We start from the raw sequence: 27,438 nt of genomic DNA on the forward strand, positions 1-27,438 counted from the left end.
ATGGTTTCAGTTGTTCACTCGAATGGTTTCTTTTCAGGGGTTAAATCATACATCTGAGATCAATTGTTAGCATCCAATTAATTGCATGAGCTTAGTGTAATAGCTGTGGAGCAGACCTGATAAAATCAGCGCAACCTTAAGAGTCTGTCAGATGTCCTAGTGCATACTTTTGCTTTTTAATCCATGCCTGACCTGTGCAGGCTGTGGCTCTTCTTTTTTTTTTAACATTAACCTCACCCCAGAGCTTGTGCGGATTGATCTTTTACAACTGCCCTCCAATACTTGACCAAAGAGTAGCATGCTGCAATCAGCTGTGTGAGCAGCATCACAAATGAGGCTGGGGCAATGAGAAAGATGGAGAGAAAGAGGTAAAGGGGTTGCGTACATGAGTACATTGAAGAGAGAAACAGAGAGGGTGTAGAGAGGTATGTGATGGGAGGGTGAAAAATTGGGGAGATGGTGTGCATTGGAAAGACAGGGGTGAGGGAGGGAGGAGGAGGAGGAGGAGGAGGAGGAGGAGAGGTGTAGTGCTGCAGTGGAGAGAAGTGAGAGGAGACTGCAGTCTCTGCTTATGGGAGAGATCAGACTATATTACCACAGCTCTGAGGAACTGTAACCCAAACACTTATTGATTGGATGGGCCACCCCACGAGGGGAATACCACATCTGACTGGTGAGTTTTGTCTTGAAGATCTTTGTAGATTGAAATACAGTTAAAATGCACAACTGGACCATAGCTATCTTAGAGGAATCTTCACTGCATTTCAAACTGGGTAAACCATATTAAACTGCTACGGTTGCACTGCATTCTCTGGACCTTAATCTGTTTGTTAATGATGATGTGTCAGAGCCTATTTTTTTGTGACTGAGTGATACTGACCAGTGGTGAGCTGCAGAAATCCAAGGGAGATAAGGACTGAGTGCTAATGGCACGGAGGTAAAAGGTAGGCTAAAACAAGAGGGGAGGGGATGGACATATTTTAGTGTATTCCCACTTTACTCATCACTGCTCATCTCAGTGCAAACAAAAATAATATTTTAAACTTATGGAAGTTCATGAATTAGAGAAAAACACATTTGCCTGAATTTTCAGATTTTTTCATCTTTTTTTTTTTTTTTCTTTTTTTTTGCATTATAACCACAGATGCTCTTTAAATCAGAAGTGAGGATGATTTCAGAGACAAATTAATGATACGGGCTATATGACTATAATGTTTTTTGGAAGAACCTGTGTTGTAGCAAAAACTTTATTGATAACCGTCATACATGTCAGCTCAGAGGAAGCAGTCGGCATTCATATCATGTCATGCCCTCCACCTGGTCAGTGACTTGACACTGGCCTTGAGCCAACTGGTTATTTGATTGGTTGGTCACTTCAGCTATAGACGTTATCAGGATTGCTTAGCAACAATGATGTGCTTGCCCACAGCACATAGGCCACCGCTGTATGTGAACAGTGTCCATTCTACCTTACAGCAATAGAGTCTAAAGTCTGTGCTTAAATACACATGTTGGAACGCAATACTTCGTGATCTGTGGCCTGTGAGTCAATGAAGATAAGATTACATCATCATTGTGTTTGGCATATGCTGGCAGTTCACTTTTAGTTTGTGGTACAGATACCTTCAGTTGCACTGCATACCACTTCCTTTAATAACAACACGTGACCTCACTGCAACAAATAACTGTATAACTAGAGAAATGTTTTGTACAGTAACACAATGTACATGCTGATGTCTCTGAAGAAAAAATATGAACAGCAAGCTACTGTGCATTTTTTTTTTAAAGTATTTTGTTAGTTTAGTTTTGTTAGTTTGTTATACAGTTTTTAGTGTTTGTGTAGCTGAGAACAGCTAGCAATGGGCCACGATAGCTAAAACTCCTGAAGCAATTAATCAGATTTTGACCAGAATCCATCTTTGAACAAGCATTTCTGTGGCCAGGGGTTGTACGGAATTGTGGCAAGCTACCTTACACTTAAAGAAAGACAATAAACTGTATTCAGATTATATGGAGGAGGACATGCAGGTGAATTTTACAGTATTAAACTGTTGATGATGAGTACAGTAGAAACACAGTAAAATAACAGTGCAATAGCAAGCTAACAGCTGATAGCATTGTACTTTAAAGCTTATATAACAGAGCACAATATCATGTTTCATTAATTTTTTACATTTTCTTTGGTAAGAAACTCACATAGATCTCAGAAGACCGACTGCAAATGTAATGCTAACAAACCTAGCTGCAAATACTTAACTCTAATATAACAATGTACTTTCTTATAATTCTTTGATTTGCATCAGTGGAAGCTTACATTCAGTGCTCACTGTAAGAGTGGATAGAAATAATCTTTAAACTGAGATGGAGCATTTCTCTTGCTGTGCTTTCAAAGAAAAATCCTCTGAATAGCTCTGACCATTTAAAATTTCTATTGATGCATAAAACCACATTTCCCTACCAGATACAATTTGTTTTGGATTCATAAATGCTTGGTTCATTTATTTAGCTTCTTTTTCATACTCATTATCTGTTTTTATTTTATTAGACTACTTCTCTTCAACATAGTACTTGTTTTACAGCCACAGCATTAACATTAAGCTCCATACCTAATGAATAAAAAGAACGAGTAAATCGTGTTACATTTTCCTTGCTTGCTTGAAAATATCTTAATTCCCTGACCTTTTCCCTCAAAACACTTTTCTTCTTTGAATTCTTCGCCCTGGAGCACAAAACAAATAAACATGGAAACATTAGTAGAACTGCAAAACAAATAAAGCGTTGTCAAGCTGTCGATTATTCTTAAGCACCATGTGGAGCTGGTGGGGATCATAAAGAACAAAGGGAGGATCCAAATCAAATTATTTAGTTCTGGAAAAAAAAAAAATTACCAGTCAGAGTGGCAGCTCCCATAAAAGTATCACACTGCGGTAAATAAGTCTTACTGTCATAATTTAAACCATTAAACTATGTTCATGGGATATGTGTAGTGATCAGTAAATGACTAAATGCAATAGGAAACAATCATGTCCCTGCACTATAACACACTCACTCAAATTCAATTAACACTAATCAGATGTTTTGAAATTCATCTAGATATCGGTAGCGTTCTGACAAAACAGCAAGCCTCAATTAGACCAAATCATTGACACCTTTGTGCTCAGCGGTAAATGTTAGTGTTGTTGCTGTCACTAGCAGCCATGCAAGGAGCAAACAGAATAAATAACATGATGCTCACAACATGGGGCTGAGAGCTAAATGGGAGTTGTCATCTGTCAAAAGAGGACCATTGTGGAAATACGCTCATTTTATTTGTCTTATGTTGAGTGGCGTGACTGATATAAATTATTTTGTTTTTTAGCATCACAGATCAGACCTCCAGCTACCTGTGACTAATTAAAAATATATAGATTCCTTGTTGGTAGAAAGGAATCTGTATTTTTTTTTTTTTTTACATCACATACTTGTGATGTTTAAATTATTAAATCCATGAAAATTATATTTTACATGCATTTGTTCATTTATCTTGATCTCATTTGTGAGGTGTCAGAGTAATTAGAGTAGTTACTCTCGGGAAACTTTTTTGCCAAGAGGTAGATCATGAGATGGATACAAGTCTTATCCCTGCACAGTAAAAAAAAAAAGTTTGGACATAGTTCTGTCACATGTAACAAGGTCCATTTCAAGCACCTCTAAGACTCACTCATTATATTCTTTAATTAATATAGAAGCATAAGTGTAAAAACAATAAGCAGCATTTTTATTAGCAGCTTACAAACTATAGCCAGCAGCTGTTGTCCTGTGTTCCAGTCTTTAAGCTAAGCTAAGCTAAGCTACGAATCTTTACCCTCTCTCTTTATATTTATCAGACAAAATGATACTTTTTAGGTGTGGCTGTTGCTTTTATGTACTATTATTTTTTGTGCTCATACAAATTGTATAATCTTTCACTGATAATGCCCGTAGTTGATTCTGCTTTTTTGTGAAAGATGATCTAGTACTTTAACACTCCCCATCAGTTGAGTGATCTTATTGCAGCTCTCAAGGTCATCAGCTCTCAAGCAAATAGGATATATCTGTTACTTATTTACTAAAAGGGCTACATGAAATTAAAATGATAATGGAAAGTTGAGGCAACTTGCCACAAGATCCATTTAGCAGGTTTTTTTTTTTTTTTTTTTTTTTTGAGCTTTAGATCATGTTAACTTATTGTCATCAATTAAAATTCTATTTTTCAAAGCACTTTATGGACCCAAGAGCAAAAGGTTTTTCTTGAGTTCTTAAACGGGATTTTCACCATAGTTTCTTCACAGCATGTTAAACTGTTCTTTAACTGTCAAAACATGCTTTTGTTGTCAGGTAGCCTTCCAACTGTTGCTGTTCATCTGCAATTTGATTTGCAACCCACCACCTCCACCCCAGCTTCTGTCATACTTGACTTAATCAGTAACGATCTGTTGATCTACTAATCTAGTTGGCACTTTACCATACTTGCAATGTTAAATTTTGCTATAATTTGTATACATTACTGTTTTTTTTCCCCACAGTCAGACAAAGATCAAAGGTACTGTCTAATATGCTCCAATATTATGTTAAAATATCAGCAAAAGAAAATGCATTTCAGCTAAAATAACCCTTGAGTGTTGTCAACATATGAAGTTACTTGCCATACATTGCTTTGAAGGTGATGGTTGGTTGTTAGTAGACATTTAAAGCTCAGGTTGTGCAGGTAACCTTCTAATGTATTTACCACTCCTTTATGGGTCAGTCAACTGTCAGTCAGTCACTTCATCGCTGCTAGCCTCTTCACTTAGGTTATTTTAACTTGTTGCATTTATCTACAGCATTACTTGATGATGGTCTCTGGAGCTTGAAAAAGGCGACTGGACTTCTTTTTGTTTCTTGAAGACATTTCACCTCTCATCCGAAAGGCTTCTTCAGTTCTCAACCAAATGGTGGAGAGACCCAGGTATTTAACCCCCTGTGGGCGTAGTCCCCTGGAGGTGGAACAACATTGTCATCCCATATGTGTCAGGCTTGTCAGAGAAACTCAGAAGAATTTTCTCCAAGCATGACATCTCAGTATACTTCAAACCAAGTCACACCCTAAGACAAAAACTGGAAACTGGTTCATCCCAAGGACAAACCCGCCAAACACAAGATCAGCGATGTAGTGTATGCTGTTCAGTGCAGTGAAGAGTGCTCGGACCTCTACATTGGTGAAACCAAACAGCCTCTTCACAAACGAATGGCACAACATAGAAGAGCCACCTCGACAGGACAAGATTCAGCAGTACATCTGCATCTGAAGGAAAAAGGGCACTCTTTTGAGGATGCCAATGTTCACATTTTGGACAGGGAAAACAGATGGTTTGAAAGAGGAGTGAAAGAAGCCATCTATGTCCACTGTGAACAACCATCATTGAACAGAGGAGGTGGATTACGTCACCAACTTTCCCCCGCTTACAGTGCTGTCCTGAGCTCCCTTCCCAGACGTCTCAACCCCCATTCACACCTTTGTTCCAGTGACCTCAATAGGCCACAGGAAACAATGGAGCGGAGTCCTAAATTGGTTTCAACTGAAACCACTGATTAAATATGACCCACGCCCCCTTCACACCTGGGCACATGTGTTCACGCACATGATCAATAGAGGGTCATAACCACCTCCAGGGGACTACGCCCACAGGGGGTTAAATACCTGGGTCTCTCCACCATTTGGTTGAGAACTGAAGAAGCCTTTCGGATGAGAGGTGAAACGTCTTCAAGAAACAAAAAGAAGTCCAGTCGCCTTTTTCAAGCTCCAGAGACTACTATGACCTGGATGACTGAGAATCTACACAGACATTATTTGATGATGCTACAATTGATTTTTGTTGCTTATCCTTTTTTTCATGTCTGATCTCTGTGTTTCAGGGACACTGTGCCTAGTCTTTGACAATGAAGTTCAACTTGTTCAGACGGCCACAGGCCATGACAGCTGCCGAGCCCACCAGTGCCCCCACCATGACCATGGCTCCCACCCCAGCTGCCATATCCACCTCAGCGCCAGAAACCTCTGGCTCCAACAATACAGAGATCAGCAAGAATGACATGTTTGAGGAGATCAAGAGCAAATTCTTGAATGAAATTGATAAAATCCCATGTATGTAATGCTGCAGAGCATCTTACATTCTTCTAAATATTGCAAAACATCAGCATTTTCTGTGGGAAACACCAGTTAGTTTCAAACTCAAATTTTCCTCCTTTGTTTTGAAACCAACAGTGCCTCCATGGGCTTTGATTGCCATTGCTGTGGTGGCTGCATTGCTCATCCTCACCTGCTGTTTCTGCATAATCAAAAAATGTTGCTGCAAGAAGAAGAAGAACAAGAAGGGAAAGAAGGGCAAGGATGGCTTCAACATGAAGAACATGCAGGGTGGCGAGGTATGATGCCTCGTGCTTCCTACATGCTGAAAAGTCAGGGTAACCGGCTGATTTTGGTGACATTTTACCTCTTCTGTTCAACAACAATTTATTATTCAAGTTATTATTATGATTTATGCCCAGATTTGATCAATGTTGCTAACTAAATCTGATCTTTTATCAGCAGCTCTTTTAGCCCAGGCTGTAGAGGACACAAGGAGAGCTCTCTTCCCCTCAATTTTTGTTGTTGTTGTTGTTGTTGTGGTTGTGTGATGTATTCCATTGTGGTCCATGGTGAAAAATGGCACACTTCATTTGCATGTTGCAAAGAACAATGAGCACCGTGATGTAGAGACTTTTTACATTTACATTTAAAGTACAGTACAGCAAAGTACAGTAAAATGGAGGATACATTTTTAATTCAAGGACTAAACAGCTCACATCACCATAGACTGCCCAGTGCTCCACTGACAGTTAATTAAAGCAATCAATTGCTTGTGTCCACAATGTGAAATAATTGCCCTGAGACTAAAACAAGCGTGTCATTTCTCATCATGATTGTGGTGGTGGTGGTGTTGATTGCCTCTCTTTTTGAAGTGTGTTTGGTGTCTTGTGAGTTGAATCTCTTCCTCTCTCTGCTCTCCTCCTTTTCCGCTTTGTGTCTGTCTTGTGTGTGCCTCGTGTTTCTTGACTGTGGTGGACTCCTGCTCTACGGTAGGTGGATAGCTCACGTTGATGCTCTCTGGCCCCCAGGGCGGAGGGGGGTTTCATGGAATGAAAGTTGTAGCTTCCTTTGCTATTTTTGTTTTTTTTTTTTTTATTTCCCCCCATTATTTTGTAATTTTTTGTTATGATAGCTTGAGAATGTAACAATGGAAAGCTATGATGTGCTCCATAAACCCCAGAGAGGAGAGTCTAACCATCTAAATACATTGTTCCTGGGACAATGTTACTCTAATTCACACCAATATGGAAAGTATTGGATTCAAATACGATATGCAAGACTGTTAACACTATTAATCTATGCATGTGATAAAGGGCATGGTTGGTTGTTTGGGAGACATGGAAATGGTGATGATAAAACTGCATGGTGAGCCAAATATTTGCAAATCTCTTCATTTTGATTGTAATACTCAAGGAGGAGGTACGATGTGGAGACACTGGATGACCCAAAGAAAAGATTTCAAAGTCAGGATCAGTAATTCAATAACAAAAATTGTCCTGAAGCAGTAAGACTCTAAAATATTCAAATAGCTGGCTGTGCCCTTTAATCCTGAACTATTTTTGTAATAATGGAGAGGCATTTCTTTGCCACATAAATTTAAAGAAATGCAGGTTAAAATGTTTAAAGTCTTAAATTTAAAAGTGTACAGCTTATTCTCCTGGTTAGTGTAGGGCTTACTAAAACCACAGACTCTATATGATACAGCCCTTTGCCCTGAATATTATGTCATTTTTTTTTTTTTTTTATCACTTATTATGCATTTGTTCTTGCTGTTTATGAGCTAGTTCCTTAGGGGTTTATCCAAACCTTTATCTCCTTGCTCATTTGTTACAATCTAAGGCCTTAAACAACAAGAAACTCTTATTTTTTATTTTGTTAGAGAGATATGGCATTTCCTACCCCTCTTAGTGGAACTAGCATGCAATGCCTCCACTGACTCTGGCTGTCACTGTACTGCTGAAGCATGTCGGGCTTAAGGACTTGCCCACTGATCCACAAACACCGAGACAATCATTTTTGGAGTTTTGTTTTAAAAAGTAGGGATACCTATTACCAGCAGATATTTCCTTGTAAATGATAAATTCATGGTTTTTATCATCAGGTGCTGTGCAGGTAAGCAGTAACCAAAACATGTATCTCCCACATAAAAACTCCTGGAGCTCCAGTGTCTGTGGCATGCTGGCTGTTATGGGGAGCCCTGTATCCTGATTCCCCACACTCTGACCTTTAACATAGTGTTTTGTTTTGTTACCTTTACACTGCAGAAACATCAGGATGATGATGATGATGAGGGAGAGACTGGACTGACAGAGGAAGAGAAAGAGGAAGAGGAGAAAGAACAGGAAAAACTGGGGAAGCTACAATACTCTATAGATTATGACTTTGAGAATACAAAGGTCTGTGGTTATCATTTCTATATACTCTATTGCAGCCATTCCCGAAGTTAAGAGTGCTGCGGCCCACTTAAAAAAACAGAAAATCTCAAGGGGCCCACCCAATCTTAAATCTTCACTCTAATCAAAATACAAGAGAAAGTGATGTATTTCCATGAAAATCTTATTCAAAAACATAAATAAAACAAGCTGTTGGCTATAAAGTGCTAATGCTACCCAATCATATGTAAACTGTTAAGGCCAATGTGTACGCACTAAATTTAGATCAGAGTAATGAGTATATCACAAACTAACTGCTTCCTGTTACAAGTTTTAATTTAATTTTTATGTAAATGAATGCTTTCATATAAATATGTAACGGTACATACTTGGGAGTAATTTCAATCTCAATTTATGTTATTACTGGTCCCAACTGCCCACCTGCAATACCTTTGCGGCCCCACACTTTGGGAATCACTGGTGTATTGTAAATTAAAATGAATATAATTTTATGAATACGAGGTACACGCATGTGTGAAAATTCTAAAAAGATTTAAGTATATTTTTGGGCAGTGTTTCATGTTTTCTGATATAAAAAATTTCTCATGTGCTTAAAAATTTTCAAATTGCCAAGCATTAGTGTTAGAAGACACAATGTCATCTTCATTAAGGAACTTGCTATTGTAGCTTGGTTCTGTGCAAAGGTAATAAAAATTGGGCTACCAGTGTTGGAAAAATCATCCATCCATCCATCCATCCATCCATCCATCGGGTCACGGGGGCAACAGCCTGAGCAGAGCTTGTCCAGGGGAACACCGATGTGCCCCAGGCCAGCTGAGAAATATAATCTCTCCAGTGTGTCCTGGCTACCCCCGTGGCCTCCTCCCAGTAGGACATGCCTGGAACACCTCACCCAGGAGATGCCCAGTAGGCTGTCTAGTCAGATACCCAAACCACCTTAACTGGCTCCTTTCAACGTAGAGGAGTGGCAGCTCTACTCTGAGCCCCTCTCAGGTGCACTCTTCACCCTATCTCTAAGGGAGAGGCTAGCCACCCTTCATATGAAACTCATTTTCTTTCGCTTATATCTGCAATCTTGTTTTTTCGGTCACTACCCAGAACTCGTTACCATCGGTGAGGGTATGGACCTAGATTGCCCAGTAAATCGACAGCTTCGCTTTTAGCGCAGCTCTCTCTTCACCACAGTGGACCGGTACAGCATCCGCATTACTGCAGCTGTGGCCCCAATCTGTCTGTCAATCTCCCACTCCTGTCTTCCCTCACTTGTGAACAAGACCCCGAGATACTTAAATTTCTCCACTTGGTGCAACAACTAGTCCCTGAGCTGGAGGGGGCACTCCACCCATTTCTGGCTGAGGACCATGACCTCAGACTTGGAGGTGCTAATTCTCATACCTGCTGCTTCACACTCAACTATGAACCACTCCAGTGCCAGCTGGAGGCCACCTGATGAAGCCAACAGGACCGCATCATCCACAAAAAGCAGAGATCAGATTCTGAGGCCACTAAGGCAGAAGCCTTCTGCCACTGGGCATTAAAATTAAGAATCTGTGACAAAAGGGCGGTCCTGGTGGAGTCCAACACCCACCAAAAATGAGTCCAACTTCTTGCCAGCAATGCGAACCAAGCCCTTGCTGCAGTCATAGAGGGACTGAAAACTGGATGGACAAACTCCCCCACATGCTCAAATATCCTTGAGAGGATAAAGAGCTGGTCCAGTGCTCTACAACCAGGACGTTCCTCCTGAATCTGAGGTTTGACTAACAGACAAACCCTCCTTTCCAGCATCCTGGCATAGACTTTCCTGGCGAGGCTGAGGAGTATGATCCCCCTATTGTTGGAGCATGCTGTCCGTTCCACCTTCTTGAAGATGTGAACCACCACCCCAGTCTGCCAATCCAGTGGCAATGCCCCAGATTGCCACATGACGTTGCAGAGGCGTATCAACCAAGACAGCCCAAGAATATCCAGAGCCTTCAGGAACTCGGGGCAAATCTCGTCCACCCCAGGGGCCCTGCCACCAAGGAGTTGTTTAACCACCTCAGTGACCTCGCCCCCAGTGATGGGTGAGTCATCTCCCTCATGCCCAGACTCTGCTTCTTCTATAGAAGTGGGATTAAAGATGCCCACCCCAGCCTGCCACCTCTCACTGAGGGCAACTCTAGAACAGAGACCAACCCCTCTCCAGGAGACTGGTTCCAGAACCCAGGCCATGCATTGATTGTTTTTGTATTATAGTATTCAGAAATTTTACATTTAAAAATGCAAATTAGGCATTCTCTGTCAGTTTGCACACTTTTCTGGAACAAATATTTGAATACTGGTGAGAGTGAGATCAGTGAGATTCAGAATTCTTGTTTTTGTCTCTTGACATATTAGAGTGAAAGGTTTTTACAAAGGGAATATGGGATAGCTGTTTTTATTGCTACATAAATCAGAAATTACTGTCAGCAGCCAGAAAAAAGCCCATTTCCACCATAGTTTGAGGAATAGATTGTTCCATAATTCAGGCTCGGAATGATATATGAACAAATGACATGTATGAACTTTACAATATTGATAGCAATACAGCTGGGGAGCTGGGTGGATATAAGTGCAGTTACTCAAGTGGGGGTTTCTGAGTCAAATAGAAAAAAGTATTTTGAGAAAATGACTTTTAAAGATATTTTTGTACAATTTCGTAAATTTTCAATTTCAAACTACTGTTTACTTGGAAAAAAAAGTAGCCAATATCATGAAAGATTGATGCTTAAATTCTCAAAATTGACCAGCACATGAAATGAAGCCTAGGCGTAAGTTCAGTAAGGCAGATCTGAAATCACTCATCCACATTCTTTCCAAAGTGTTTGGCCTCTTTTCTTTTGTCATCACCTCCACTTCCCCACTCTGACATACTGACCTCATCTCTACCAGTCCAATCATCTTTCTTCCCGCCTTCGTTGGGCCAATCAGCCTCCACTCAGCGTGATTTTCAGTTTCATTGCTCATCCTCCCTTCCAGATTCATTCATGCAACCCACCGCCTCCCCTTCACCACCCAAGAACACCTTCCAAGCCTTCATCTTAGTCTCCACCACCACCAGTGTGTAGACCCCGGGGAGTCCTGCTTAATTCCTATCTCTACGGAGATTCCCTCCAGCTTTGATAGGCCATTGGATTAAAATCGCCAAACAACTATTTGTATTATCAATAAATCTTGTTCAATTTCTCCTAATGATCTCTCATTATTGAAAAGAGATTGGACCTATCCCAAGCCAGTGTCATATGAGAAGGTGTCATAAGGCAAGAGCCACGGACCAGTGACTAGTCTGTCAAAAAGCTAATCCAGAGAGACAGACAACCAAAGCAATCTTCCAGCAAATAAGCATATTTCCCATATGCTGGACTACTGCTTCAAGGACTGACTGGAACATGTCTCAACAAATAAGTCTTAAATAACCTTCAAGTATTGAATTGAAATGCCAAGAATTCAGTAGATGTGAAACACAGCAGAGGCTGGCATTACTAATCAGTGGGATCTTCATTGGTTTTTGATTCACCAGTGTATCCAATACAAGATTCATTTTCAAAGCCCTCAAGGACTTGGCACCCCCATATCTTTCAGCCCTCCTTCATCCTTCCACCCCTTCCCAGCTGCTCTCCTGACTTCTCCTCCCTTCAGACTTAACACCATGGGTGCCAGAACATTTCGCTGTGCTGCACCTTTTCTTTGGAACTAGTAACCACTTCACCTTTGTCAGCTAGACTCTTTGACACAGTTCAAATCGCAGCTCAAAACCCATCTGTATTCATTAGTATCACAGCTCTAGCTATCTTTTTTGTATGTATTACAATCATAATATTCCTGGATTTTAAATCTCTTTTAATGTTGTTCTTTTTAATTTTGTCTTGTAAGGTGTCCTTGAGTGCTTTGAAAGGCAACAACAAATAAATGTATTTATTTTATATATTTTTATTACTGTACTTCAAATGTATCTGTAAAATATAAGCACCGCTGAAAGCTATATTTTCTAGCACACATTAATTTTTTTTTAGAAGTTACCACACTGTGACAATTGGGTGACATTGAAGAAAAGCTTTTGACATTCAGTTTGTCTCCAGTCAGCTGAGACGCTTGTGGTGATGGATTGCAAGGCTTATATAACCAGTCTGAGGCAGTGACCCTTATACAAAAGTTGTATTTTTGCCTGATAAAATTCTATTTTCACTGCTCCTGTTGCTTACGTCCACCCTAATCTTCTGCACACAGCTCACAGTTGGCATCCTCCAAGCTGCAGATCTCATGTCCATGGACTCAGGTGGAACCTCCGATCCTTACGTTAGAGTCCTGCTTTTACCTGACAAGAAGAAGAAGTTTGACACCAAAGTGCACAAAAAGACACTGAACCCTGTCTTCAATGAGACATTTGTTTTTAAGGTGAGTTTTGGACTTATATAAAAGCATGCAGCGCTTAAAAAAAAAAAAAGAATAAAAAAGAAAAAGCAACATAGATATTTTGGAAATCTATGTTTTTTTTTTGTTTGTTTGTTTTTTGATAGATTTTGGATGATACTGAGCAAGTTAGTGTTTTAAGATTATATAAAAAAAAATCATCCTAACCTCCTGGGTGTCTCACAGTGTGTAGGACTGACAGTGTACCCACTGGCCTGTGCAGCCTACATGCTGCTCTTTGCTGTCCTAGCTAATAAGGCCCACAGAGACTTTGCATGTATCTTTGGGTCAAGCTGCAAACGATACCAGTCTGCAAAACTGCAGCAGAAAAAAAGTCTTATTGTACAGAATAGCCTTTCCTGCTCTCTCCCAGATGCCTCCAGTGAGCTGCTCACTGTCAGATTTATTGTATTTCTGTCACAATTTATGAGATACTTCTTCCTTTTTCTTTATTTTTGTTACATAGATCTCTTTTAACATATTTCTCTTCATGGATAAATTTTGGATAATGTGTTTTTGATCAGGTACCCTATGAGGAGCTTGGTGGAAAGACCTTGGTGATGTCTGTTTATGACTATGACCGATTTTCGAAACATGATGTTATTGGAGAGGTTAAGCTGCCGATGAATACCATTGACCTCGGACGACCGATTGAGGAGTGGCGGGATCTGGAGAGTGCTGATCAAGAGGAGGTGCTTATTGAACTGACCATGTTTTTAATGAATAGGATATTGATATCCTATACTTTCTTGGTGTCATCAAACACTAAGAAAAAACCCCCAAAACCAATTATGAATTGATGCGACCATCAAGTATTGCCTGTCTAGACAGAGATCCATTATATCTTTTTCTTCTGAGCCACATTGCTCCACTGTTGACCAAAAATCAATTAAAAACACATTGAGCTGCACCGTTACACCAGCTTACATGTTCCTTCATTAGGATGAATGGATCCACTGTAGTTTGCTTCTGGTTAGTCTTACATACTGCTGTCATGAATACTTGTTTGAGCACTAACTGTGTATTAATTCAGGTTTAAATACAGTTAAAAGTATTTTATAAAAAAATTCAGTCTTTACTTTTATTTAAAAAAGCTACAAAACTTCAGTGTGCATTAGTCCTCAGTAGCTCAGAGCTATCATAAATCCACATGGAGATCTATTCCAAACAATGTCAATGTAATACAAAAAAAATGTATGAACCGTGATAAATAGCAGCAATGTTTTGTATTCACCCGTCACAGAAGAAGCAATTTGTGGATGTCTGATGAGCATGTGTGCTTGTCATTTCTGTCTCCTCTGTGCTTGCTGCTCAGCCTGAGAAACTTGGAGACATCTGCATCTCCCTTCGTTATGTCCCCACTGCTGGAAAACTCACTGTCTGCATCCTGGAGGCAAAGAATCTAAAGAAGATGGATGCCTGTGGATTATCTGGTAGGAAAAAAAAATCCATAATACTCACACATGAAAGTCAACAATTTAGAATACTAAAATGTTTTTTAAAAATCCCCAAAACAAAATAACAAACAGAAAAAACAAACAAACATGAGAATTCTTCAAATGCTTCACACTAAAGCCAAGATTTCAAGTGCTCAGCTTTATCCATTACATACTTTTTTTGACATAAGTAATCCTAGAATATATAAATACTTCAAATATAATATGCCTTTGCTTTGTCGTGCAATACCAAATGTGCAATACAGTATTAAATATATCACAGAAATCAGGAAATCAAAATAATGAAAACTCCAAATAATGCGAGGGAAATAAACACTGGGCAACTTTGTCTTCATAGTCTCTTTTGCTCATCATATTGATGCCTCTTCCAGATCCTTATGTAAAGATCCAGCTGCTGCAGGGCGGTAAGCGTCTGAAGAAAAAGAAGACTACAGTGAAGAAGAACACCCTAAACCCATATTATAATGAATCCTTCAGCTTTGAAATCCCCCTGGAACAGATGCAGGTAAAGTACAAGTCAAACCACACCTTTTGGCTTCGCTCATATGTTAGATTGTCTTGTTAACGAATCTCCAAGACAAGTTAAATGATGTAATACCCTGAAAACAGACAGCTGATTAAATTTTCTCTCACTCCCTTCTCAGAAAATATTGGTGGCAGTTACAGTGTTTGATTATGACAAGATTGGTAAGAATGATGCCATCGGAAAAATCTTCGTGGGCACCAAGGCTACTGGCTTAGGTCTGAAGCACTGGACTGACATGATGTCCAATCCACGCCGCCCCATTGCCCAGTGGCATCCATTGCAGCCAGAGGAGGAAATTGATGGTCAGCTGGCAGCGTTGGCTGCAAAGAAGTAACATGCTCCCCCAATCAGCTAATGCACTAACTCAGAAATCCAACCTCAACCCCTACTCTGCATGAATCTCATGACTTAACACATGACTATTTCGCATAAGTCCTGCTCCGCATAAAAGAAAGAAAAGAAGACATTTTAGAATATCAAAAACTCTTTTTAAGCATCACATTTCCCACATTAGTGAATACTGAGAAGAATGACTATCAGGTGACCAGTTAGTGAATGATCGACTTTTAGTCCTTCCTTCATTTAAAGAAACTGATTCTTAGGGTGCTGACACTGAATGAAAGTCTTGGTGAAGACAATGCTGGATATAAAAAAAGCTTTAGTTTAGTTTATAGAGCATGCTTTACTTACCTCCCCACCGCTCTGCGTGCACCACGCCCAGTATTGTATCTTGCTAATAAGTGTGCTTTAACTTGCAATAGAAAGTACTGTAATTTCGGGTTATTTCCTGCATTAAGTCTGTTCTAAGTCTATCAATGCAAAGAGATTAAACTGAGAATCAATCAGGCTGAGGTCACTGAATGCAACAATCACTTGTGGTATATATATATATATATATATATATATATATATATATATATATATATATATATATATATATATATATATATATATATATATATATATATATATAAAAACAGTGCAGCAGGACCGTATAGCCGGGGTGATGCCATTATCTGATTTGAGTTGCTTGTTTTGTGTTGCCATGAAGATCCATCTATGCATTTAGCTTCAACCCACGTTTCTGTGTCTTCAGACAGATGTAATGTAGGACAGGAATACAAGGGTGCCTTCCTGATATGACACTTTGAGAAGTAGTGCAGGCTTTATTTTTCATTTTCAAAGTGGTTGAATATTAATCAAAAGCTGTCAGGGACACTGTGAATGTGCCATTTGAAATCTGGCTTGAGCTGTGTTGACCACTTGGATGTAAGACCTTACTTATCCATTGTAAAAGTACACTAAAGAGGATTACCAATGATGCTGAAAACAATACTGACTATGCTTCTTCTTTGATTTCTGCTGTTTAGCAAAAAACATGCCATCCCAGTCTCTTTTTTTTTTTTTCTGGCATGCATTAAAGTAAGTGTATGTCTTTGGGCAACATAGTTCTACTGTAGCTCACTTCAGTGTGTCTGTAGTTTCTGCTGAAACAACATGTGGATTTCTGTCAAAGACAAAACGTTTTTATAGATAACTGAATTTGAAATGTAAGATGTAGCTTCACTTTTTAAAAGGAAGTCTATAATGCAGGTTTGTATAAGCTAAACATTGCAATTGCAGTATCAATCATATTATACAGTGCACACGTCCTGGATCATTTGCTTGAAACAAATAGAGCTGCAGAATCGAGCATGTATTGTGCCTCGCAGTATTTCGTCTTGTTTGAATCACGTAGTTGCGATACAAGCTTTTTGATCCTTGAGACAAAGTGCTGCAACATGGTGGTGTTACAACTTCATCGCAGACCTATTATGTTAGTGTAATGTGTAGAGGCTTGAAGACAAAAAAGGACACGAGGAAATTATTATATATTATTATTATAAGGGGCTGAAAATGGAACACTTATAATGTTGACATTTAAATTCTACAAAATTTACCAATGACCCAACGTCTGCTCCATAGCAATTCGTCTTAATTAAAGGTTCTTGTACTCTACAGGATGCTTCTGCTGTTGCTAGATGGCACATGGAATGTTTGGAGTCAAATGTAGGCACATGTAGGATTAAAACTAGAAGATAAAAGACCAGTTAGCATTAGAAAATGATTGACATTTTCTGTCACCACAAATGGTGGCAAGCTGAAACTTTTGCATAATGTACTGGAGAAATAAAATTAATCAGAATCACTTTATCATAATTTGAATCATTATAGTTTGAATCATCAATAATGACAACCAATTTTTGGTTTCAAACACACTAGCTGGAGACTCTCTGTTGTGGAGTCTCTCAGCTTACATAGATTATTTGGGATTCTGAAGAGGCCATGAGTTGTCCGGGGTTTTATCCCGCCTCGTGTGGGACGTCACCAGGGGATTGGCTTCAGCCCCCCCTGCAGCTGTGTCTGGATGGGTGGTTAAGAAGTTGGATGAATATGCTAGCATTATCAGTGAAAGCTAAGTGAGACAAAGATGTTTGGGAATCACTGTTCTGTTGATTACTTTATGTGTATCAAATAATCCAAGTAAGAGAAAGTCAGATGAGACCTTAGAAAGCCAAAACATTTACATTTTTTTTCTCATAATTTCTAAACTGAAAAAGTAACTCACAGAAATTTGTCTATACTTGTTTTTAAATGTCAACATAAATTTTTGAGTAGCGGTACTATTTTTTTATAAGGGGGCAGTTTGTTACAAAAATTGTTACACCTTTTTTTCGCATCGATGTCGCCAGCAGAAGTATCTAAAGGTGAGCAGCAGCACACTGACAGGTTCATCCACAGTATTTCTTTCTATTGTTAACATGTCGCATCCTGCAAAATTTGTTAATAGGCTACAGCATGTGTTTACAAGATGATGTAAATAGCAGCATGTTTTAAAGAGGAACCATAATTATATTGTGTATGTGTGTTTGTGTTCTGTGTCATTTTTGATAATAAAACAGAGTATATAAAAAAAAGGATGCACTGACTGCAAAGTGTATGTATTTTTGCTGAATGAGACTGAATGTATGTCTGAATAATCTATGTTAGGCTGACCAGACTCCATGAATGCCTCAGTCCAAAGCAGGGTTGCTTTATGTGTCACATGGAAATCCGCTTAGTTTCCATCATGCTGCATGATCGTCTGATTTTCCGTCATTGTCTGTATGCGTCTTCTGTGCGAGTTTTATATTTTTCCCAGGCTACAAGTCATGTAATAATTGTTCGTTTCTGATTGCACTTTTCTGTGTTAATAAGTAACAAGTTAACTGTATATATTTTAAAACAGGAGAACATTTGCTGGCTCCTTAATTTTTTATCTCAGTGTACCTTAAGTGTTTCCTTCATGTACTCCTGCCAGATGGGTGTCAAGTCTTAGTTTAGCAAATGTCAGTACAGTACATTACCTAACTGACTTGTAGCCCCTTTTCCTTCACACTTCATCAAATTGTACCTCCTCATCTTGCTGCTATTCAAACAAATGAGCTCTCCTTTAAATCGGCACATAAAATAAACCTAAGTCAGTTGTTAATTCATTATCCAGTAGTTTTTCTTTGCTTCATCAGTAATTTGAAGTATTATTGCAGCATACCACATTATTGATGCTGTCCTTTTAAGTAGCTCCAGTCTGATAACTAAGCAATCAATATTTTTTTTCATTACAAATATCACTTTATGAATTAATACACACTTTGACTAAAGGATTGCAATGAGATGAGCTGGTGTTGTGTCACTTGTGCATGCTCTGAGATACTGATGTTGTGTCTACCATGACATTTTACATACATTTTTCTGCTTTTTGAGTCATTATCATTTACTGTTCTATAAATCCTTATTTATAACATAGAGTGCATGAAGATGAACATGTCTAACCCTCTCTGCAGTCTGTCTTTTAGATTATAGCTATGTCTCTGTGTTCAAGAAGCTGAGTTGAAGACAGATAATTAATGTGCAATTTCAATATCTTTTTGTGGACAAGCACCTCATTACATCCTTTAGCACAATGTGCGTCAGCTCATCCTTTGCTGATTCAATATAGAGCTTACATGTGCTAGTTTGTGTGTTTGCAGTGGGAATGTAGAGCCACCATTCATTTACTGGTCTTCTGTTAATGAATTAGATCAGATTCTCTGCAATGCAGGCAACAAAATCTCTGTCTTCCTGGGTCTCGCAATCTGTCTTGAGCACAGAGCAGACCCAAACAGTGCAGATTCAACATTCGCAATGCAATACTGCCAACCTGCTGCTTCAATAATGGTTCCTCTACAGTCATGATCTTGTTACGTGAACATAGCCATATAACAGAACATCCAAAGACAGTCCAACTCGCTCATGTATTCACTTACCCAGCAATATACACAAGGGAAATGCTTGAATGTCTTTATTCACTCTTGTTCCGTCTTGTTGTAGAGGTGTGTCAATATTTGTGCCTTTTTGTGAACTGCATGATTTAATTCCATACAGAATCCATGTTTTTCAGCAGAAAAGCAAACAAAAGACCAAAAAAAAGTTGTACTCGTACACCACTATGTGTAGAACTGAAGTACTCAAGGGAACCAAAATATAAGGATGTGGTCAGGACATATCTCTGTGTTGTCCGTATGTAATCATAGGAAATAAAGGCATTTTAAGTAGCCTTGTCCTGTGTGGTGTGTAAATGTATGCAGAGGATGCTTTTCCACTTGTGGTCAGTGGGTGGCATTGTATGCACATAAATTCTTGTGACACATGTATAACAACCCAGCCTAAAAAAAATAATTAAATATATGTGCCTTGTGATTAACTACTGCACAGAAATAGGTAATATTTTTTAATATAAAAAATGCCCAAAGACACTGTTTTATGCCTCTTAATTAAGGATATCAGATTAACCATCTGACTGTTTGCTGATAAAATCCATGCAATATCATTAAATTTACCAGAAGTGCTACTTCATTGACCCTGATGTGACAAAATATTAAGAATATGAGACTGAACTGATATTTTACATGGAAACTGAATTGGTTTTGACTTTTATGAAAAAGAAAACATGCATCATTTTGTTCACTCTATCTTTTTTTTTTTTTCTACTTGAACTTGTAAGAGGCAGAGCACATTACTTGTAATATCATCAGTCAAGGTAAAGCTCTTAAATCACAGACGATGCTCCCGTGTTCCTGAAACAGGCTGCTCATTCATCACCCACTGTCCCTGATAGTTCAGTCGACTTTCATGATCTGCATATGGAATAGGCCAAATGTTGCAGTTTCCATGGCAATATCTCAGCGGAAATACTGACAATATTTTGTCCATTTACATGAAAGTATTTACTCGATAACAAAGTTTCATAAACTGTTTACATAAGGACAATTTCTTCATGTAAAGACAGCAAAGAGAGACACATAAGCTGGCATTTGCCTTTATTTAGAAATATTTAGTGATTTACATTATAAATTTTAACTTGATGTAATGTGCATTTACAGCTGGACAGATGTGCCTTCTTGTAACTGAACAGGGGATGGGAAATCAGAAAAAAGTTATATATATATATATATATATATATATATATATATATATATATATATATATATATATATATAATTTTTTTTTTCCCCAGAGGATGGACTTATGTGTTCAGAAGCACAAAGAACACAGATATAAGTATGACTTCTTGAAGCCTTCCTTCTTCTTCCCTTCCTTTTGCTTCCCTTCTCACTTGGAGAGTTTAGTGATGACACGGATTAAAGCCCCATTCTCATCCTTCAGTCTCTGGTTTTCTGTCTTAAGTTCTGCTTTAATCTGAGGACAAAGAAAGCACAAAACTTAAGGGTGGACAGAGTATCTAAAAAGCTCTAAGGCTCATTGTCCCAGGTAGAGCATTTCTGTACGCAATGGTTAGTATAAGGATTTACCAAAACCCTGTGCTTGTAGTTTAGAAGTTCATATTTTGGTAATGTTTTCACAGGCCACACACCAAGGCCTGGTTTTAATTTCTGGTCATGTCAGCAACCTTCTCAGCTTTGATCACATCAGATGGGTGGTAACAGATTCAGAGACCAAGAGACCACCCATGGAAAACATGCTAATCCACCTCTGAAAACAAAGGCATGGCTTTGCATGCTTGCAAAACCATAAGTAAGCATGTTTCTCCATAAACATTAAACATCATAGACTTTGATAACTAGATTTGATTGACAGCCAACATAACACTCTACAGCTGTCACAACATTTAAATACAGTGTTAATGAATACAATTAAATGCTGATCTGAGAAATTCACAAAATCACTAAAGATTGTGTATAACACAGAAAAGGGAAACAGAAATACAGTAATGTGTATTCTAAAAGAAAACACATTTTTTTCATGTTCACAAAAGTCTCTTTGGGAAATCCACAGCTACGAGGTCAGGCCCAAAGTGAACCTGAACACAAATACTCCAGCAAAACTTCCACAGTGTTCATAAATGATGGGCGTAGTTTGAAACCAATGCAAAAGGGCCTTAAACCTACATTCTTTCTAATAGCCAGCAGGGGGGGGTGACTCCCTACAAATCTGTCTGTATAGGAGTCTATGGGAAATTTGCCTGTTGGCTCCCTTGGTCTATGACCATAGTAAACACTTTCCTGATGAGCTTCTAGTCTCAATCGCTGCTTTTAAGGCTCACTGAAAGCAACATGATGTTAACTTTGTACATTATGGACCCCCATTCAAGCCACAAAGGATGGAAAAAACAAGGCATTTTGTAAAGAGGGCCTACCTTGTGTGCAATAGTTTGCTACTGTATACGTGTGAACTGTTTCTTGGTTTCTCAATCTGATCCACCCTTCTATGGGAATTAACTAACCAATAGCTGACACCACAGTGGCTACGTCCATCTTTTATATGCAGTCTGTAGACGTTTCTGGCTTCTACTCCCATCAGTGACTGGTACAGAAAACAAACTAAACTGATCTTTATTAAACAAATACAATAATGGGTTTATACACACCCATACACAGTTACTTTTAGACCAGTCTTGAATAAGTTCTCTCTTGTGAAGGTATATTTTTAGACCAGCATCTCATATTTGTTTAGGTCTCTCAGTCACAGACAACAAGAGGTTTGTGTTTGCATTTGCTTGGGCAGAACACAGCAGACATTTGTGGGCTTTACACTGCAGATGAATACTGATTGCTCACTCGCTGCAGTGCTCACACATTCCACAGCCAGCAGAGCATAATGGTGACAAATGATGTCCCCTAAAGCCACTGAAGACAAAACAGCTGAGACCACAGCACCAAGTTACAACCAAACACTTATATTCTTAAAAGAGACCAAATCTTAAAATTCAAATTTTTGGAATTTATATAACATTTACCTTCAACTGTTCTTCCATATCTGATATCCTCTTTTTAAGGCTCCAACTTTCCTATGAAACATAATTATAAAAGGTAAGATAAATGAAAATAATTAAAAATAAAAATACTTCTCCTCTTGACTCCATACCTTTTTTTCTGCTTCTAGTACGTTGGCACCACACTCATTCTGTCCCCCCTTCTGCAGCAATGACAGATTATTATGAGAAAATATTACAATTTATTGAAACAGCTTGATTCTGGATTGTGCATTATCATAAGAATGAGTCAATGTCTCATGTTTACCTACAGTACCTGTGCTCTCTCCAGCTGGTCTTGAATCATGGTGAGTTCCTGTTTACTCGTCTCCAATCGGGACTTGAGCCTTTGATTTGTTGCCAGTGCCTTTTCATACATCTACAAAATGCCCACATGTTAGCATTTCCACCAGCAAACACAGCCAACAGGACTCTTTTTTTTGTGGTTGTTTCATCGTTTGCCATCAGGGTCACATTTTTTTCTGAAAATATCTTGACAGGCATTGGATTGCCATTACATTTGGTATATGTAGTACTCAGATGATGACTCATAATGACTCTGCTGATTCCCTGACGTTATCTTCTCATGAGATTCACATTTGTGGCTGTGAGTGAAATGCTTCAACCAGTTTTGGATGACTCATTCATGTCACTCATGTTCATCAAGATAAACTGTGTTATTACTTTGTATGATCACTTAGCATCTTAGCATCTGTCCCTCTGAATGTTAGCATGCTAATATTAGCATTTATTTCAATTGCTTTGTCTTTTTTTTTTTTTTATGATTTTTGGGGGCTTTTTCACCTTTATCAGATAGCACAATGAAACAAGACAGGAAAGCAAAAAAGAGAGAGAGTGGGGGAAGAGACACAGCAAAGGGCCTCAGGTCTGATGACACCCACATGAGCACCTGTACTGCCAAATAGTAACAGCCCACAATATCTGCAAATTGCAAATCAATAACAGGCATGCATACAGGTGTTTAAGGTGCATCACATACTTTTTTATAGTCATTATTCGCTATCTCTTCTTCTGCCTTTTTCCTTGCAGACAACCTGTTCTCTCTTCTTAAAAAGTAGGACTCAGCGTGGTTTGTTGATGTATCATTGGAGACATCAGATGATCCAGATGAGCCTAATCTAAAGACATAAGAGATGTATTAACTATTAATTAAGATTTAGTACAGTCATTGTTCAATTTAATATCACTCAGTAATGGATAGATACATGATTTTTCTGTCAGCCTGGTAATAAGTGAATGCCTTTCCTATTGATGGTGTAAATCAAATTAGAGGTACCTTACCTAGATAGTCTCTCGTGCTGAAATGAGAAGAAATGTTTTAGAAATGGGTGCACTCTGACCAAAGTAAAAAATAAATAAATAAATAAAAATAAAAATACAACGTGAAATCCACTGTGAGCCCCTTTAAACATTCCTGATTATCTTAACCCCAACTTCAACCTTACGTTGCATAAGCAACCGTTTCAAGCCCATCTCAGCCCTGTGTTCCAGTAGATGCACAAAGGCACAAACATTTTCTTCTACATAACAATGTTAAAATCAAGGTCATTTGGACACAAAGCATATTTTATCACATGCACAATGTCAGCACATATATATTCACTATATTATCAATACTGTATGCATGCAATCAAAGCTCTGGGATTCTGGAAAATTACTTGTTCAATAATTCAGTTCAAAGGGGCTTTCAGAGGATAAAAAAGGTTTATGGCAGTCTGAAACTCTGAGCCAAGTTAAAGGGGGAGAGAGGAAATGAATTCCTAAATAAACTGACAAGCACAGATAGCTAAAACACATCCAAAAAAGGTAATAACTCTTGCACTGACCTTCACAATTTGTTCATTAGTGAAGCTAGAAATGTTATGTTGTTTATATGCTGGTATTTTAAAGTGGAAGACCAGATATTAATAACTGCTTACCAATAACTTACATTTCCTTGAGAGATGACAAAATATAGCATAATACAGCAGCTTACAGGGTTAGTACATGTAATATGGTACAAAGTACAAGTAGTAAATAAACTGCTACAAAGTCTTTGAGAGTCGTTCAGAGTTGACAGTCAGTGACTGGGAAGGCATATTTTCTTTTTCCTCTTCTGACTTACAATTTCATTTTAAAGTTGAGACCTCTAGCAACATTTTGAAACAAAGTGGATGTAAAATGTGCACTTGAGGACTGTAGCAACTGCAAAAGTCATTTAAATCCGCATTCTTTCATGGTTAGCAACTGATTGTAAATAGAAGTCAGATTGTATAAAAGACAAAGTGCTTGGAATGTATCCTCAGCTAGAGGCCTCACAGCAGGCCTTCACTAACAGGTGATATCACAGTGGCAATGCCCACCTTTATACCCTATCTGTGTAAGTCAGCACCACTGGAACACAGGAAAGCTTTTTATCATGTGTTTACCATTTTAAAAAGGTCTATTTAAACCCAGATTGGAGGGCTTTCTTTTTGGATACTTATTGTTGTTAAATCATCATAGAATTTCTCTTTTAATTTGTCTACCATAGTTGTAATCTGGCACGTTTTTTGTGGTGTTACCATTTGATTAGCAAACTTTATAGCACAAACACGCTAACCCTAGAGACTGAAAAAAAATAAACCCGACTTCAGTGGTGAGATTAGCATTTAACTGAAAGCACTACTGTGCCTAAATACAGCCTTGTAAAGTTGCTAGCATGGCAGCCCACTCTTGTGTTATGTGAGAGATTAAAAGGTATGAAAAGAAAATACAGCCTACAGCAGACAGAAATAGCTCTGCCACATGTCCTTTCTGAGCCCACCTCTCCATCCTTAAATGCTCTTTCTGTATATTCATCTAACAAGACTCTTAACTCTTTCAGTGCAGACAGTAAGTTTATAACAAGCTTGTAAAAGTGATTAGCTTGCCTGTTGCCGGTACTTCTAAATTTAGTCTATTAGACAATGCTAACCGAGAATTCACTTGCTGATGTAAGACAGTACACACAGTCACATTTTCCACCGCATCTTTATTCTTTCAGACAAGGACACCTTTACCAGAGACTGTAATATAAACCTAAGCATAAAAAAAAAAAAACAGATATGTGACCGGTGCCTGAGAGGTACATGTCAAGTAAAATTGATGGTAAGTGGAATTCTATAAAGGAGAGACAGGGCTTTAAGTTAAAAGCACATTGGGTAAACACAGTGATATGCCTCAGTTCTGACATTTACAGGATCTTTGAGGACATGACTGGATGTCATCTGGCTCTTTCTGGACATCCTGCTATGCTGGGTAAATGACAATGAATGATTTGAATGATGCATTCATATTGATATCATATGTATTCAGACCTGGAAAAGGCTCTGATTTATACTAAGCAACACTGCACATAAACAGATGCTGATGGAAAAGTAGGCTTTTGTCCCATTAAGGACTGACTCCATCTGAAATCTGTCCCCAAGCCTTTCCAGATCCTGTGAGGGACATTTTGTCTAATCACCAGCTATTCCCAAATGGAAAATATGAGCTTCCCGTAGGACTAGCAGAGGGATAAACATCCATAAATACTGGGTTCCCACAAGTCAGTTCTCTAAGCACTATGTCCCTCTTTCCTTCTGTTCATCTTCATCCTGCCTTTCACCCCCTCTGCTCTCTCTCTCTCTCTCTCTCACTCCTCCTCCTCCTCCTCCTCCACTCTTCCTGTTTCCCTCTCTCACACACACACACTGTTTTCTGCGTCACACCATCTATTTTTCCCAAGTGCTTCTTGGTTTGTATAAACAGATAAGACTAACTGCTTATTACAACATTTCCTTCAACTTTTCTCCCCCTTTGCTCATGAACATCAATGTGCAGTTTTATTTAACAGTTTGTGCATTACTATGACCTTCAGAACTATTGCTAGGTACTGAATAACTTAAGACTTCATACTATTCCCATGGTTTAAGACATGTACCTAATACTGTAATTGCAGTGCCCCTAGAATACAATCAGAAATAGTAATCCTAAAGGTAAACCATTTTAACGTGGCGGAAAATGCACAGGTTCTTTAGAATGGCACAGACAGCACATTATTTGATAAATTTACACTTTTAATTGAATACATTACCATCCAGTCATCTCTGCAATGGTTGACTGTCAAATTATGATAAAATTGTGTGATCATGTTACAGCAACACTTGAACACACATGAAATCCAGCATACTTTGAGAAATTCTATTTACTTATTTTCTCCTAATGATATACATTCTTTATAAAGCATATAAAATGATTAGCTAGTGCCACGCAATTTTGTCCAAAAAACAAAACAGAGCAAAGAAACACAACTGGACTGAAGGCAATAATGAATTACATGAGTCTTAACGCTCAGAAATACCTCTGAGGCTTGTTTTCCACACATTTCTTTGACAGTGACTGAGCCTCAAAGTTAATATTTTCCATTTATGGCATTTCCTGTCACTAAACAGACACTCAAAAGATGAAAGACAATCAGGCCTTACCCTCAGGCTCTTGGTGGTGGCAGTAGATGAAGCTGGACAAGAGTCAGAAAGTTGTTTTCTGATGCGTGACGGATCTTTGTTGTGAGAAGGTAGAGATGACATCGCTCCTGAGCAGCTGGAACCACTGCACGCAGCTGAACTGTCAGCAGAAGTACTTCCAAAGTTTAAAAAAATAAAAAATAAATAAAAACTCCTTCTTAAACACAAGAGAAGTAGCAAAAGTCTAGAAATAAATGTTTATTATCCAGTAAGATTGCATTCAGAGTTGTGTGTTTCTTTGGTTAAGGGACAATCCAAGCGTCTTCTTCATGTGATGGTGAGACATTGCATATCAGAGGAGAGTGAAACAATTGCACGAGTGTGAGATCTGTGGGGGGAAGTGGGGGGACAGGGGAGTAGGCGGGCTGCAGCATGTGTGTGCGCGTGTGTGTGCGTGTGTGTGTGTGTGTGTGTGTGTGGACAGACGGATTTGACAATAATGACTCTCGAGGGATTCAGAAACCTGAGCTGAAACCTGAGTAAATATGAAAAAAGTAAAACAAAAACATAATTTGTCACATTAATAGTGTTTTAGGGGGGTTAAAAATTAGATTTTCTTTTTTAAAGAAAAGTCTCTTCGATATGTTGTGATGTAAGCATGATTTGATGTAAATTCTGTAAATGTGATACTGTATGTTATGCAAAAGG

The 27,438-nt window shown here is 38.6% G+C and overlaps 2 protein-coding genes across 5 annotated transcripts; one reads left to right on the top strand and one right to left on the bottom strand.

The window, feature by feature from the left end:
* Window positions 1-549: 549 nt before the first annotated feature.
* syt2b (synaptotagmin IIb) lies at window positions 550-15,807 on the top strand. The gene is made up of 9 exons (XM_030729620.1): window positions 550-673; window positions 5,914-6,142; window positions 6,263-6,423; window positions 8,401-8,523; window positions 12,769-12,936; window positions 13,476-13,643; window positions 14,267-14,384; window positions 14,780-14,913; window positions 15,053-15,807. The coding sequence occupies exons 2-9, from the start codon at window positions 5,938-5,940 to the stop codon at window positions 15,266-15,268; spliced, it is 1,293 nt and encodes a 430-aa protein (XP_030585480.1). The 5' UTR covers window positions 550-673; window positions 5,914-5,937; the 3' UTR covers window positions 15,269-15,807.
* A 4,693-nt stretch (window positions 15,808-20,500) lies between these two features.
* ppp1r12b (protein phosphatase 1, regulatory subunit 12B) lies at window positions 20,501-27,112 on the bottom strand. Of its 4 annotated transcripts, none has more exons than XM_030729919.1 (7): window positions 26,752-27,110; window positions 23,567-23,583; window positions 23,265-23,403; window positions 22,542-22,643; window positions 22,378-22,425; window positions 22,250-22,300; window positions 20,501-20,691 (listed from the first exon to the last, which is right to left on the bottom strand). In XM_030729919.1, exons 1-7 carry the CDS (start codon window positions 26,851-26,853, stop codon window positions 20,605-20,607), a joined length of 546 nt encoding a protein of 181 aa, XP_030585779.1. In that variant the 5' UTR covers window positions 26,854-27,110; the 3' UTR covers window positions 20,501-20,604. The 4 variants fall into 4 exon arrangements, with proteins under 4 accessions (XP_030585779.1, XP_030585778.1, XP_030585781.1 ...); XM_030729918.1 differs by having other exon boundaries at window positions 22,378-22,428; window positions 26,752-27,108; XM_030729921.1 differs by lacking the exon at window positions 22,250-22,300 and having other exon boundaries at window positions 26,752-27,112.
* Between the last annotated feature and the right edge of the window lie 326 nt (window positions 27,113-27,438).

This window comes from Archocentrus centrarchus, chromosome 5 (genome assembly GCF_007364275.1).
Source record: "Archocentrus centrarchus isolate MPI-CPG fArcCen1 chromosome 5, fArcCen1, whole genome shotgun sequence".
NCBI classification, from domain to species: domain Eukaryota; kingdom Metazoa; phylum Chordata; class Actinopteri; order Cichliformes; family Cichlidae; genus Archocentrus; species Archocentrus centrarchus.